The sequence below is a fragment of the Cucurbita moschata genome, unplaced genomic scaffold, assembly GCF_002738365.1.
Source record: "Cucurbita moschata cultivar Rifu unplaced genomic scaffold, Cmos_1.0 Cmo_Scf00007, whole genome shotgun sequence".
NCBI classification, from domain to species: domain Eukaryota; kingdom Viridiplantae; phylum Streptophyta; class Magnoliopsida; order Cucurbitales; family Cucurbitaceae; genus Cucurbita; species Cucurbita moschata.
Genome location: NW_019268523.1, coordinates 1,038,349 through 1,050,591, shown reverse-complemented (window position 1 = coordinate 1,050,591; position 12,243 = coordinate 1,038,349). Strand labels below are relative to the sequence as shown.

General features: G+C 37.4%; 4 protein-coding genes across 4 annotated transcripts; 3 read left to right on the top strand and 1 right to left on the bottom strand.

Moving 5' to 3' along the window:
• Positions 1–935: 935 nt before the first annotated feature.
• Positions 936–1,133, bottom strand: LOC111445472 (stress-induced protein KIN2-like). The gene has a single exon (XM_023083873.1). It carries the CDS (start codon positions 1,131–1,133, stop codon positions 936–938), a length of 198 nt encoding a protein of 65 aa, XP_022939641.1.
• A 1,045-nt stretch (positions 1,134–2,178) lies between these two features.
• Positions 2,179–4,877, top strand: LOC111445537 (probable inactive ATP-dependent zinc metalloprotease FTSHI 3, chloroplastic). Its single transcript, XM_023083979.1, has 4 exons — positions 2,179–3,468; positions 3,730–4,053; positions 4,139–4,439; positions 4,541–4,877. Exons 1-4 carry the CDS (start codon positions 2,419–2,421, stop codon positions 4,738–4,740), a joined length of 1,875 nt encoding a protein of 624 aa, XP_022939747.1. The 5' UTR covers positions 2,179–2,418; the 3' UTR covers positions 4,741–4,877.
• Positions 4,878–5,790: 913 nt separating this feature from the next.
• On the top strand, positions 5,791–8,962 carry LOC111445322 (proline dehydrogenase 2, mitochondrial-like). The gene is made up of 4 exons (XM_023083624.1): positions 5,791–6,547; positions 7,245–7,890; positions 8,424–8,664; positions 8,743–8,962. Exons 1-4 carry the CDS (start codon positions 5,999–6,001, stop codon positions 8,798–8,800), a joined length of 1,494 nt encoding a protein of 497 aa, XP_022939392.1. The 5' UTR covers positions 5,791–5,998; the 3' UTR covers positions 8,801–8,962.
• A 403-nt stretch (positions 8,963–9,365) lies between these two features.
• On the top strand, positions 9,366–12,119 carry LOC111445435 (tryptophan synthase beta chain 2). The gene is made up of 5 exons (XM_023083814.1): positions 9,366–9,507; positions 10,267–10,793; positions 10,946–11,483; positions 11,575–11,673; positions 11,794–12,119. The coding sequence occupies exons 1-5, from the start codon at positions 9,468–9,470 to the stop codon at positions 12,045–12,047; spliced, it is 1,458 nt and encodes a 485-aa protein (XP_022939582.1). The 5' UTR covers positions 9,366–9,467; the 3' UTR covers positions 12,048–12,119.
• The last annotated feature ends 124 nt before the right edge of the window (positions 12,120–12,243 follow it).

The window sequence follows — 12,243 nt, the reverse complement described above, 5'->3', positions numbered from 1 at the left end:
GAAGCAAGAAGTGTTCCAATGATCAATTAGTTTTTTTTTTACCGCTGTTTTTTTGGGAATGAGTCAGAATGGCATTATGGTAATAGTTTATGTTATGGGGGATATTTCTGTCATGTGTTTTTGGTCGACAAAGAATATTTTAACTCAAATAAAATAAAGGGACTTTATTTATTATCCATTTTTATTTATTTTTCGTTAATTTTAAAGTTTAGTCAATTTATTTTTTAAATTTTAAGTTTTGTAGGTAATTTTTAAAAACCAATTTTGAAAACGGGTTTTAAATTTTATTTTTATTAATAAAAATTGTTCTCATGAAAAAAAAAAAACGGTTATAAATAAATTAGGAGAAAACTCATATAAATATTTTTTATTTTATATGTATCTAATTTGTTAGAATTTGAAAAGAAAATATTAAATAGATATTAAACATTATATTAAATTAAAATATATTATACAATGATTAAAAATTTATAAATTCAACCTAAATTGATAATATATAAATCCTTTCCAAGTTTAAATTACAGTTTTAACCTTGAATAAAAAATTTATAATGTTAGTAAATAAATTATTTAACAGAAGCATTTTTTTATAATAATAATTACAAACTAGCCATTTTCTCATATATTTTTATATTTTAAACTGCACAATATAAATTAAAATTAATATTGGTTATTTTAAATAATATTTCCCTAAAAACCAATAAATAAATGAAATTTTACTAAAATTTAAATGTCTCCCTAGTTATTTTCTCTTTTAATTTTTAAAAATTTTTAAATTTGAATTAATATATAAAGTATCCAAAAATCCGTAAAGAATGAAAAAAATTAAAATCTGACGAATATAATTAAATATAATGAGGGAGAACTATTAATTGAAAAAGGAAGCTTGGTTAGCTTCGTCCAAGGCCAAAGAGATGAGCCACTAAATAACAGGGTTCATTTGTTGAGACCGGTGTTGTCCTTGATAGCCTCCACGGCTCCCTGAGCCTTAGCCATCATTTGTTGGCCTGCTTCTTGCACCGTCTCTTTGGTTGATTGAGCTGTATCGCTTGCCTTCTCTATGAGGTTGCTCGTTTTTTCTTTGGCTTGGCCCTTGGCTTCTCCCGCTTCAAAGCTCATCTTTTGAGATTCCATATTGATGAATTCTTGACTTGTTATAAAAACTAGTGTTTGGGGTTGTTATATAGCAAGTTCTTATTAGCCTAATAAAGATAGAGAGAAATTTATGGCTGTTTAGTTGCTGAGAAGGTTTGATGGATTCAAATTCCACTGTTTTTTTAAATAAAAGTATGTAATAATTCAGTAACCACATTAAAAAAACAAAATTAACCGAGCACTTGTAGACCATTCTTACCTTCATTTGGTAATAGCATCTTTGACAGCATTGCTCCATGTGCTTTTCTGATGTTCCACATTGATTAATTGGGAAGGAGAATAAACCACCATTTATAAGGGTGTGGAAACCTTCCTTAGTAGACGCGTTTTAAAGCCTTAAGGGGAAGCTCGAAAGGAAAAATCTAGAGAGGACAACCTCTACTAGCCTAGGTCGTCATGTTTCTTACACTGATTCGTTGATTGATAAATGTAGATGATAATTTACCATTAGTTATTATTATTCTTTTTTTTTTACTATTGGTATATGAACACTGCCCGTTATTCCATTACGTATTGTCCTCAAAATATTTCCACATCCTTGTAAGAAATTTTTCTTTGTTTCTCGATATAAAATTTCACAATCCATTTTGTCCATCATACCATATATTGTCGCCATTGCATATTGTCCTCAACCAGCCTCAGGATAAATATTTCCACGTCCTTTAATAAATTTTTTTTTGTTTCTCGATATAGAATTTTACATTCTATTTTGTCCATCGTACCATATATTGTCCGTTTGGTTTGGCCTGCTTGTGTCTGTTAGTAGAGGTTTTCACACACTTACAAATATATATATATATATTTATTTGATTTTATGTTGATCTCAGAATTATTATAGCTTGTGCTCTTCTTTCCTTTAATGTCTTTGCTTCAATCTATTTAGCAAATTTTTATTTATTATATTTTTTTTTTGGAATACTAAATTAATTAAAAAAAGCTTTCTCATTTATAAACATTTTTCAATCTTAGGTAAAAGCCCATATCCCTTATGGAATTGAAAACGATGATTTTCCCCTCCATTCATTTTACAATTTTTGACGAATGGTTTGCGCCTTCTGAGCCACATATGCCAAACCATGTTCATCTCCTTAATCTAAAACCTAAAATCTCTGCAACTTCCTCCATGCCATGACAATGTTAATCATCCAAACCCTTCAAAATTCCAGTCCCTTTCAACATTTCTCAGATACCCTTTTCATCTTTCTTCCCTCTTGTTCAATTCGCCTCCCATTTTAGTCAGCTCAATAACCCAGGTCGGATTTCCATGGCGGGTCTCTCGATTGTTTGTAATAATGGCTACTCTCTGCCTCCAGGAAGCTTCGGAGCTCATATCAACAGCAACAAGCATCTATGGAGGTATAGAAACTTCTCTTGTAGCTCTGTTACTCTTCCTCCCATGGCTTTGCCTTCTACATACTTAAATCTTCGATGCCAGTTGCTCTGTAATTGTCAATTTAGGGTAATAAGCAATGGGCAATGGCGATTTTCTTGTAACAGTAAACTTGAGCGTATGATGAATGATAAAATGCCTCCTCTGGGTAGTAGTAGAAGGAACAACAATTTGAGAAGAAAATTTGGTTTAAGATTACGCCCGAGGTTGAGATTGTTATCCAAAAGATTAAGAACAGTTTCTGTTCGATCAGCTATGAACAATGTAAGAACATTTATTAGGAAGAATGTTAGGAAGGTGAGCCTTTCTGCTTCAGTTTGTATTGTTTTGGGGCTGTGCTATTTGTTTCTGAAAGTAACTGCAGTCCCACCTTCTAAGAATGTTCCATATTCAGATTTCATTACCAGCCTTCAGAATGGAACTGTCACCAAAGTTTTACTCGAGGAGGGGTCTCGTCGTATCTATTTCAATCGAAGTTTTACGGAGTCGATCGAAGGTTTAGATAGTAAACCATTAGTAGTAGATAGTTCTAATGGAAGTGATAAGGGAATGAATGATGATTCCAGAGCTGTGCAAGCCCCAAAGATGAATTTATTGACAAAATTTTCTAGGAGAAGCAAAGTTGCGATTCCGGAGTGGAAATTTTCGACGAGGAAAGTAGACCATGATGAGAAGTTTTTGCTTGGTTTGATGAGAGAAAAGGGAACTACTTATAGTTCAGCACCTCAATCGGTTCTGATGTCGATGAGAACTACGTTGATAACGATCATATCTCTATGGATTCCTTTAATTCCTCTCATGTGGCTTCTGTATCGTCAACTCTCTGCATCGAATACAACTGCGAGAAAGCGCCAACCTAACAGTCCCATGGTTGGATTCGAAGACGTGGAAGGCGTTGATGGTGCTAAAGTCGAGCTCATGGAGGTAAGCTATTTAAAAATTTGATGGTATTAGATGTTATATGATCTTGTTCTAGTTCTTGAATTTTGACTTGTTTTCCATCAAAGTTCGTAATGAATCCTACTGACTGCAAGATGATTTCGACATTAATCAATGATGAGATGTTGTTTCGTTATAATAGAAAGTTTAGGAACTAAAATAGAAATCGAGTTAAATGTTTAGGAACAGTTTAAGCCGACAAACAGATGGTTTCTTTGTCCCTATTGACAAAATTAATGATCATAGGTAGTATCATGTCTTCAAGGAGCTATTAGCTACCAAAAACTAGGAGCAAAGCTTCCAAAAGGTGTCCTGTTAGTAGGTCCTCCTGGAACGGGGAAAACGCTCCTTGCTCGAGCGGTGGCTGGAGAAGCAGGGGTTCCGTTTTTCAGTGTATCAGCCAGTGAATTTGTTGAAATGTTTGTGGGAAGAGGGGCAGCACGTATCCGAGACCTTTTTAGTGTAGCAAGAAAATGTGCACCATCAATCGTGTTCATCGATGAACTTGATGCGGTTGGAGGGAAACGGGGTAGAAGTTTCAACGACGAACGTGACCAAACATTAAACCAGGTAATCTCGATTCAACGTACTTACCTCTACTCTTTTCAGTATAATGTCTGTATGATCCAACTCTCCTCCTTTCTAATTACCATAGTTGTTGACCGAAATGGATGGATTTGAGTCGGACACGAAAGTGATCGTTATAGCAGCGACTAACAGACCCGAAGCATTGGATCCCGCCCTTTGTAGGCCAGGTAGATTCTCAAGAAAAGTTCTAGTAGGACAGCCTGATGAAGAAGGAAGGAGAAAAATCTTGGCAGTACACTTACGAGACGTCCCGCTCGAGGAAAACCCGAACTTAATCTGCAGTCTAGTTGCATCACTCACACCTGGTTACGTGGGTGCTGATCTTGCAAACATCGTGAACGAAGCAGCACTTCTCGCTGCTCGCAGAGGTCAGTCGTTTTACTAACTTAACTCCATTTTTCGACTCGCACCATCACCCTTGTAAGGAATTATCCGTTCTTTCTTTTTTTTTTTTTTTTTTTTTTTGCAGGTGGCGAAACGATATCGAGGGAAGATTTTATGGAAGCTATCGAAAGATCGAAATTTGGGATCAACAACAAGAAACTGAGATCTAATACAATAAACACTGAACTTGAAAGATTGTTTCCATGGATGACAGCTCTAATGGGAAGAAATGACACAAAAATGGATGGATCCCAAGGGCCATTGGGCTATCAAACTTTGAGTTGATTGACAATATTGATATCATTTGCCTTGTACATAACTTTCTTGATTCATAGCGTTTCGGGTTTAGGCTGAATCGATCGGGAACGTCCCTCGCAGACATGCTACTTATCGAATAGAAATTTTATTACTTGATAATTTTTTATTTTTTTTACTATGTTTATAATTCTAAGTTTCAACCATATGGCTAGTTGGCATGGGCTCATAAAAAAAGTAGCTTTATTAAAAAAAAAAAAAAAAAAAAAAAACCCTAATTGGGATAGCTTTATTCATTAGAATTTACAATAGAGTTCGATGATAGAGTTCGATGCTCGAGTGAACTCGAATGGATGGATGTTCGGGATGTCCTGATTAGATAATCGACACATGGGTTCATTCCCAATAGATGTATCTGAGTAAGCCAAGATGACCGATGTGTCTTGAGACATGAGATGACATCAACATGCACGAGTCATGTTGTTGGGAACAAAGATGACAATGGAATGCGACATTGTTGCGTTGCAATGATTAGACATCCATGCACAAACAACGTGTGTGGCCGAAAAAGCGATGTACAGTTGACCAATTCAAATCTTGCCAACGGTCTAACGAACCCAAAAAGTCAAACAAAAGAATTTAAATCTATCTTCCATATTATTGAACAAAAACATAAATATTTTTTTTTATTGAATCTGAATTTTCTACCTGAAATTCATTATCAAATGTCAAGTTAAAAAATAAAATAATATAATAAAAAAGAAAAAAAGAGAGAAGAAGTAGAAACAATTTGACTTGTTTAAGCCGTTGACAAATTCATTAACAGGTCTACCGTTTGAATCTTAACTAATTAACTAAAAAAAACATGAAGAAAAAAAAAACACGATTTAAACAATTAAAACGATTAAGACAGTTAACTAATTTTAATCCGACAATTAGAAACTAATTATCCACAAAACACGGTTAATGACATGACGACGGAATCCAAAAGGATTCCTTAACTAATTTCGTGGCAAAAACAGAAGTCCAGGAGAATTGTTTTGATTCGTTTCTATCCAAGTTTTTATTTAATTTCCGTAAATATGACGTCAGCAACCCTTCTAATCCACAACTGTATCTAATTAATTTATCCACGTCGGATAATTGATTATGAGCGTGTGTACTTACGTGTAGTGCTGATCCTAACCATTTGTCCACCTGTCAAATTGTTCTTCTATTTAACGCACAGGTCAGCAGCAAAATTCATAGAATCAGAAACGAAGAAAAAAAAAAAAATTTGAAAAATTTGATGGCCAGAAGTATCCTTTCAACCCAATCAAAGATCCCCAAGAACGTATTTTTTTACGCTTTCAATCGGTTGTTGAACACCGCCGCATCCTCCTCCGCCGCTGCCTTCACTTCCGCCGCTTCTACGCCGCCGCCGCATCTCAATCTCGCTGTCTCTCCGGCGGCACCCACCGTCGATTTTTCTGACACGAAGGCCTTGTTTGGGTCGTTATCAACGTTGGAGGTCCTACACGCCGCCGCCAGCCTCCATGTCGCCGCTGTCGGCCCTGTCGTAGACGTCGGAATGTGGGTTATGAACTCTAAATTGATGGATGTTGAGTTGGCTCGTGATGTAATTTTTGGTACCGTTAGACATAGTTTTTACCGACATTTTTGCGCCGGCGAGGACGACACGGCTGTCGGGAAAACCGTTCGCCGGTTGCATAATGTCGGGCTGAGAAGCATGCTCGATTACGCTATTGAATACGCCAACGATGAGGAGTCCTGTGATCGGAATCTTCATGGGTTTCTCCGAACCATTGAGGCCACTAGAGTGCTCCCACGTGGCTCTGTAAGTTTCGTAAGAATTTTTTTTTGTTTAATACGGGAATAATATTGTCCACTTTTAGTATATGTTCATGATTTTGTTTTGGGTCTCTCCAAAATGTCTCAGACCACTTGTAAACCGCGATTCATTCTCTAACTTAGTCTACCTAGGACTCCCTCCCAACAATCTTCCGAGCCTTCCTTTGATGTCTATGTAGCCCTCGAACAGTTTCTCCTTAATCGAGGTTTAACTCTTGTCTCTGGAACCCTAGAACAAAATACACCCTTTGTTGACACAAGTTACTTTTGACTACACCTTCGATGCTAGTAATATCTTTGTTCTCATTCTCTAAATTAGTCCACATGGGACTCCCTCCCAACAATCTTCCGAGCCTTCCTTTAATGTCTATGTAACCCTCGAACAGCTTCTCCTTAATCGAGGCTCAACTCTTGTCTCTAGAACCCGGGAACAAAGTACCCTTTTATTGACTGCCTACACTTTTAAGGCTAGCAATTTCTTTATTCTTAAGGGCATGACTTTGACACCATGTTAGGAACTATACTCTCCACACGAGTATGATATTGTCAATTTTGAGTATAAGCTTCATGGCTTTGATTTGGGATTTTCGAAAGGGTCTCGTACCGATAGAGATGTATTCCTTACTTATAAACACACGATCATTCTCTAAATTAACATTCGATTTGTTTCGTGCGATTGATAGGCAAGCTTTGTGGTGGCTAAAGTGAGCGCAATTTGCCCATTGAGATTGCTTGAGAGAGTGAGTGACTTGTTAAGATGGCAACAAAAGGACCCATGTTTGAATCTTCCATGGAAGCTCAAAACATTCCCAATTTTCTCTGAATCAAGCCCTCTTTACCACACTCTTCAACAGCCCAATCCCTTAACAAACGAAGAACAAAAAAGCCTCCAAATAAGCCATCAAAGGCTAATGAAAATCTGCCAAAGTTGCGTGGATGCCAACGTTCCTTTAGCCATCGACGCCGAGCACACCAAAATTCAACCCGCCATTGATTACTTCACATACTCCGCCGCCATCATCCACAACAAAGACCATAACCCAATAGTGTATGGAACCCTCCAAGCCTATCTAAAAGACGCAAAGGATCGGCTTTTGTTGGTCACCAAAGAGGCCAACGAAATGAGAGTTCCTCTTGGGATTAAGCTCGTGAGAGGTGCTTATATGTCTAGTGAATCCAAGCTCGCTTCTTCTCTTGGATTTGAATCTCCCATTCACAATAGCATTCATGACACACATGCATGCTATAATAGTTGCGCGTCGTTCTTGCTCGACAACATCGCCACAGGCTCGAGCGGAGCCATTCTCGCTACCCACAACGTCGAATCAGGTATCCAAAATCGTATCTCATTTAATAACATAGGTACCTAGAACCATGTCTCGTTTCATAACATGGGTATCGAGAATCGTGTCTCGTTTCATAACATGGGTATCCTGTCTCGTTATGGGAACCCAAAATCGTGTCTCATTAAGAGTACTCAGAATCGTGTCTTGTTTAATAACATGGGTACCCAGAACCGTGTCTCGTTTCATAACATGGGTATCCAGAATCGTGTCTCGTTTAATAACATGGGAATCCAGAATCGTGTCTCTTTGAATAACATGAGTACCCAGAATCGTGTCTCATTTAATAACATGGGTACCCCCCAGAATCGTGTCTCGTTTTAATGAGTACCCAGAATCGTGTCTCTGTTTAATAACATGGGTACCCAAAATCATGTTTCGTGTAATAACCATGTTAGAACGTTGTTCATAATCTAGATCTCGTTCGATAACCATTTTATACCCACAATGTCGAATCCTGTAACACCCACATTAGAACGTTATTCATAACATGGGTCTCGTTTGATAACCGTTCTACAGGAAAATTAGCTGCAAAAAAAGCGTACGAGATAGGGATCGAGAAGTTGAAGAAAAAGCTCGAGTTTGCTCAATTGTATGGAATGTCGGAAGCGTTGTCGTATGGGTTAAGAAACGCAGGGTTTCAAGTAAGCAAATACATGCCATTTGGAGCAGTGGATATGGTAATGCCATACCTTCTAAGAAGAGCAGAGGAGAATAGAGGCCTCTTATCGGCCTCAAATTTGGACAGACAGCTTATGAGGTATAGAAATATAAATATTTTGTAGGGAGGGACTTGATAGCAAATTTGACATCTTTTTTAATTTCTTGATATTTGCAGAAAGGAGCTCGGGAGGAGGGTGAAAGAGTACTTGAGGGGTGAAAGAAGGGCCTTTTAGAAAATTCTCCTTTCTACAAAATTTGCAATTTAGTCCCTTTCAGTCATTTTTGCCATTTAGCTTACCGCTCGCTATGGTCTCCATCATTTATAATCTTGTTTTTCATAAACCGAACGAGAAATCTTCATGTAAACAAATAATAAAACAGAGATAAATTTCTTCCACCTACCTTGTTTATTTCTTTATTTATGTACATACGTATTTATTTACTTAATAAATAAATAAATATTTACTTAAAATATAAAATAACAATATTAAAATTTAATTTTTTTTAGATATTATGAACTCATTATACTGTATTTTATTAGAATTTATCTATTAATTAAAAAAAAATATATATGTATATCATATTTAATAAGTTAATCTAGCGGGATAATGATTAAAATGAAAATTAATTTATTAATTTGCTTAAAGTCGTTTTCAAAAATAAAAAAACAATTATCAAATCATAATTTAATTTATTTTTTCAGAGAAAGTAATATAAAACCCTAGTTATTAAATATATTATTTATTATTATTATTATTATTTTTAAATAATAAAAAATAGTAGTTATCGTGATCAACTCGGCATCGTGGGGTCTCTATTTGACTTGGAGTCATCGAGTAGCAGTTCATGCTTCTCTTTTCTTTGTTTTTCGCGGAAAAGGGTTGAAGATCCGTCTTGAAAATGGTCGCTTCATTAATTTCTTCAGGCATCAATGGTGGAGGTACTTCATTTCTCCTCTTTTTCTTTCCTGTTTTTGTGTTTGAAACTTCGGCTCTTTTGAAATTAACCTAGAATCCTTTTCATTTTACTTCTTGTGGATATTGATCATGTTTTGTTTGGAGATTTTGTGTATATGTTTGTGATGTTGAGTTTTGATCAAGGTTGTTGGATGAGTTTTTGCCTTCGAATTCGTCTGTTTTTGTTACCATTTTTAGAGATGAAATTGCGGGAACTTTGCTAGATCTTTTATTTGGAAGATCCCAGGATTTGTCACTGTTGAATTGGAGTTTGTCTGGTTTGTTGCTTGAGATGCTGGCACTTTTTGGAAGAGAGTGAGTGAGAAGCTGTATCGGTCTGGGTTTTTTGCTTGAAATGGTGATGTTTTTTGGAAGCTTTTTGTTGGTTTTGTGTGATTATTGCTGGATTTCACTTTTCCTGTTGGAATCACTGCATTTTCCTGTTTTTGGTCTCGAGATCCCACATCAGTAAAATCTTGAGTGGTAGCCCTGGAAGGGAAAGTCCAAAAAGGACAATATCTACTTGCCGTGGGCTTGAATTGTTACAAATAGTATAAGAACCAGTCACCGGACGGTATGTCAGTGAGGACGTTGGCTCCTCCCAAAGGGGTGGATTGTGAGATTCCACGTTGGTTGGAGAGGGGAACAAAACATGTGTTGCTAGTGGTGGGCTTGGATGGTTATATTAAGCTTCTCAGCCCTTCCCGCTTTCCTCTCATCTTTGATAATTTAAACCTTTTCAGGATGTCTTTCACTTGAGAGAATTCCAAGACACTTGAGGTTTTCAAATGGTTATAGAACAAAAGCAGCATCAAATCCTAATTTGAAGGCAGTCGAGGTCCCGCGTCAATGGTACAATCTCGTTGCAGATCTTCCTGTAAAACCTCCTCCTCCATTGCATCCCAAGACTTTTGAACCAATCAAACCTGAAGATTTGTCGCCTCTCTTTCCTGATGAATTGATTAAGCAAGAAGCCAGTGCTGAGCGGTACATAGACATCCCCGATGAAGTTGTCGATATCTACGGGCTTTGGCGTCCAACTCCTCTGATTAGAGCTAAGAGGTTAGAGAAGCTTCTGGGCACACCAGCTCGAATTTACTACAAGTATGAAGGAGTTAGCCCTGCTGGGTCACATAAACCCAACTCTGCTGTTCCACAAGTTTGGTATAATGTACAGGAAGGCGTTAAGAATGTTGTTACAGAAACAGGAGCTGGGCAATGGGGATGTAGTTTGGCCTTTGCTTGTAGCTTGTTCGGTATCGGCTGCGAGGTAAGAAGCAATTGTTGTGATCAATATGTAGTATAAACTCGAAGTTATTGATGAAGCAGTTGAATTAAGATGCTGGAAAAATGGTTCAAAACTCAACTTCTTAGTTGCTTCTGTAACATATCATATGAAGTTTATCTTGTTTCCTTAACTAGGTGTGGCAAGTGCGTGCGTCGTATGATCAAAAACCGTATCGTCGAATGATGATGGAAACTTGGGGAGCAAAAGTACACCCATCTCCGTCCAACGTCACGGATTCGGGTAGAAAATTTCTTCAAGTTGACCCATCAAGCCCAGGAAGTTTGGGAATTGCCATTTCAGAAGCTGTGGAGGTTGCAGCTCTCAATGCTGATACCAAGTACTGTTTGGGAAGCGTCCTCAACCATGTCTTGCTTCACCAAACTGTCATTGGTGAAGAGTGTCTAAAACAAATGGAAGCCTTAGGTGAGACCCCAGATGTCATCATAGGATGCACTGGCGGAGGATCGAATTTTGCAGGTCTTAGCTTCCCGTTCCTCCGTGAGAAACTTGCTGGAAAAATAAGCCCCGTTATTCGAGCAGTTGAACCTGCAGCTTGTCCTTCATTAACAAAAGGCGTTTACGCTTATGATTATGGCGATACAGCCGGGATGACGCCATTGATGAAGATGCACACACTTGGTCACAACTTTATTCCCGACCCCATTCACGCTGGTAATGTATAATATGCTATCGAAACTGATACGACGCATTGAACTCTTTGTTTCTTGTCTTGATCATCATCTTGGCTTACTTTTTTTGGTAGGTGGATTGCGGTATCATGGTATGGCTCCATTGATATCACATGTCTATAATCTTGGTCTTCTGGAAGCTGTATCACTTCCCCAGACAGAATGCTTTCAAGGTACCCGAATTTTATCCGAAAGTTAATCGATAGGCGCTCGGGAAATTAAACCAGTTACTGAAAATTTGGCTCTGCATAAGTGACCAACAATGCAACAACTGAGTTTCTGTTTGTTTGCAGGTGCTATACAATTTGCTCGATCGGAGGGACTAATACCAGCACCGGAGCCAACACACGCCATAGCGGAAACGATCCGAGAGGCTCTTCGATGTCGAGAAACCGGAGAATCAAAAGTTATTCTCACAGCCATGTGCGGGCACGGTCACTTCGACTTGGCAGCTTATGAGAAGTATCTACAAGGAGGGATGACAGATCTTTCTTTTGCAGAGGAGAAGATAAAAGAATCACTAACCACCATTCCTCAGCTGGGTTGAAGTCGTCTCTAGTTTCTTCTTTCATAGAGATTACAAGAAATCTTTCATATATTAAGTTGCAAATTTTGTTAATGCTTTTTTTGTTTATGATTTGTCGTATGAAAAATGTTATCAGAATTTGATATAAATAAAATATTTTAAATAATTTTATAACATTAATTAATTACGCGATTCACATAAAAACTTTCGAACTAAT

Excerpts from the sequence above, each read along its gene's own strand:
- LOC111445472 (XM_023083873.1), bottom strand. The coding sequence starts at position 1,133 with ATGGAATCTCAAAAGATGAGCTTTGAAGCGGGAGAAGCCAAGGGCCAA.
- LOC111445322 (XM_023083624.1), top strand. The coding sequence starts at position 5,999 with ATGGCCAGAAGTATCCTTTCAACCCAATCAAAGATCCCCAAGAACGTA. Across the intron at positions 6,548-7,244 it reads GAGTGCTCCCACGTGGCTCT|GCAAGCTTTGTGGTGGCTAA; the intron begins GTAAGTTTCGTA and ends TGCGATTGATAG. Across the intron at positions 7,891-8,423 it reads TACCCACAACGTCGAATCAG|GAAAATTAGCTGCAAAAAAA; the intron begins GTATCCAAAATC and ends ACCGTTCTACAG.
- LOC111445537 (XM_023083979.1), top strand. The coding sequence starts at position 2,419 with ATGGCGGGTCTCTCGATTGTTTGTAATAATGGCTACTCTCTGCCTCCA. Across the intron at positions 4,054-4,138 it reads GTGACCAAACATTAAACCAG|TTGTTGACCGAAATGGATGG; the intron begins GTAATCTCGATT and ends TAATTACCATAG. Across the intron at positions 4,440-4,540 it reads ACTTCTCGCTGCTCGCAGAG|GTGGCGAAACGATATCGAGG; the intron begins GTCAGTCGTTTT and ends TTTTTTTTGCAG.
- LOC111445435 (XM_023083814.1), top strand. The coding sequence starts at position 9,468 with ATGGTCGCTTCATTAATTTCTTCAGGCATCAATGGTGGAG. Across the intron at positions 9,508-10,266 it reads TTCAGGCATCAATGGTGGAG|GATGTCTTTCACTTGAGAGA; the intron begins GTACTTCATTTC and ends AAACCTTTTCAG. Across the intron at positions 11,484-11,574 it reads TCCCGACCCCATTCACGCTG|GTGGATTGCGGTATCATGGT; the intron begins GTAATGTATAAT and ends TTTTTTTGGTAG.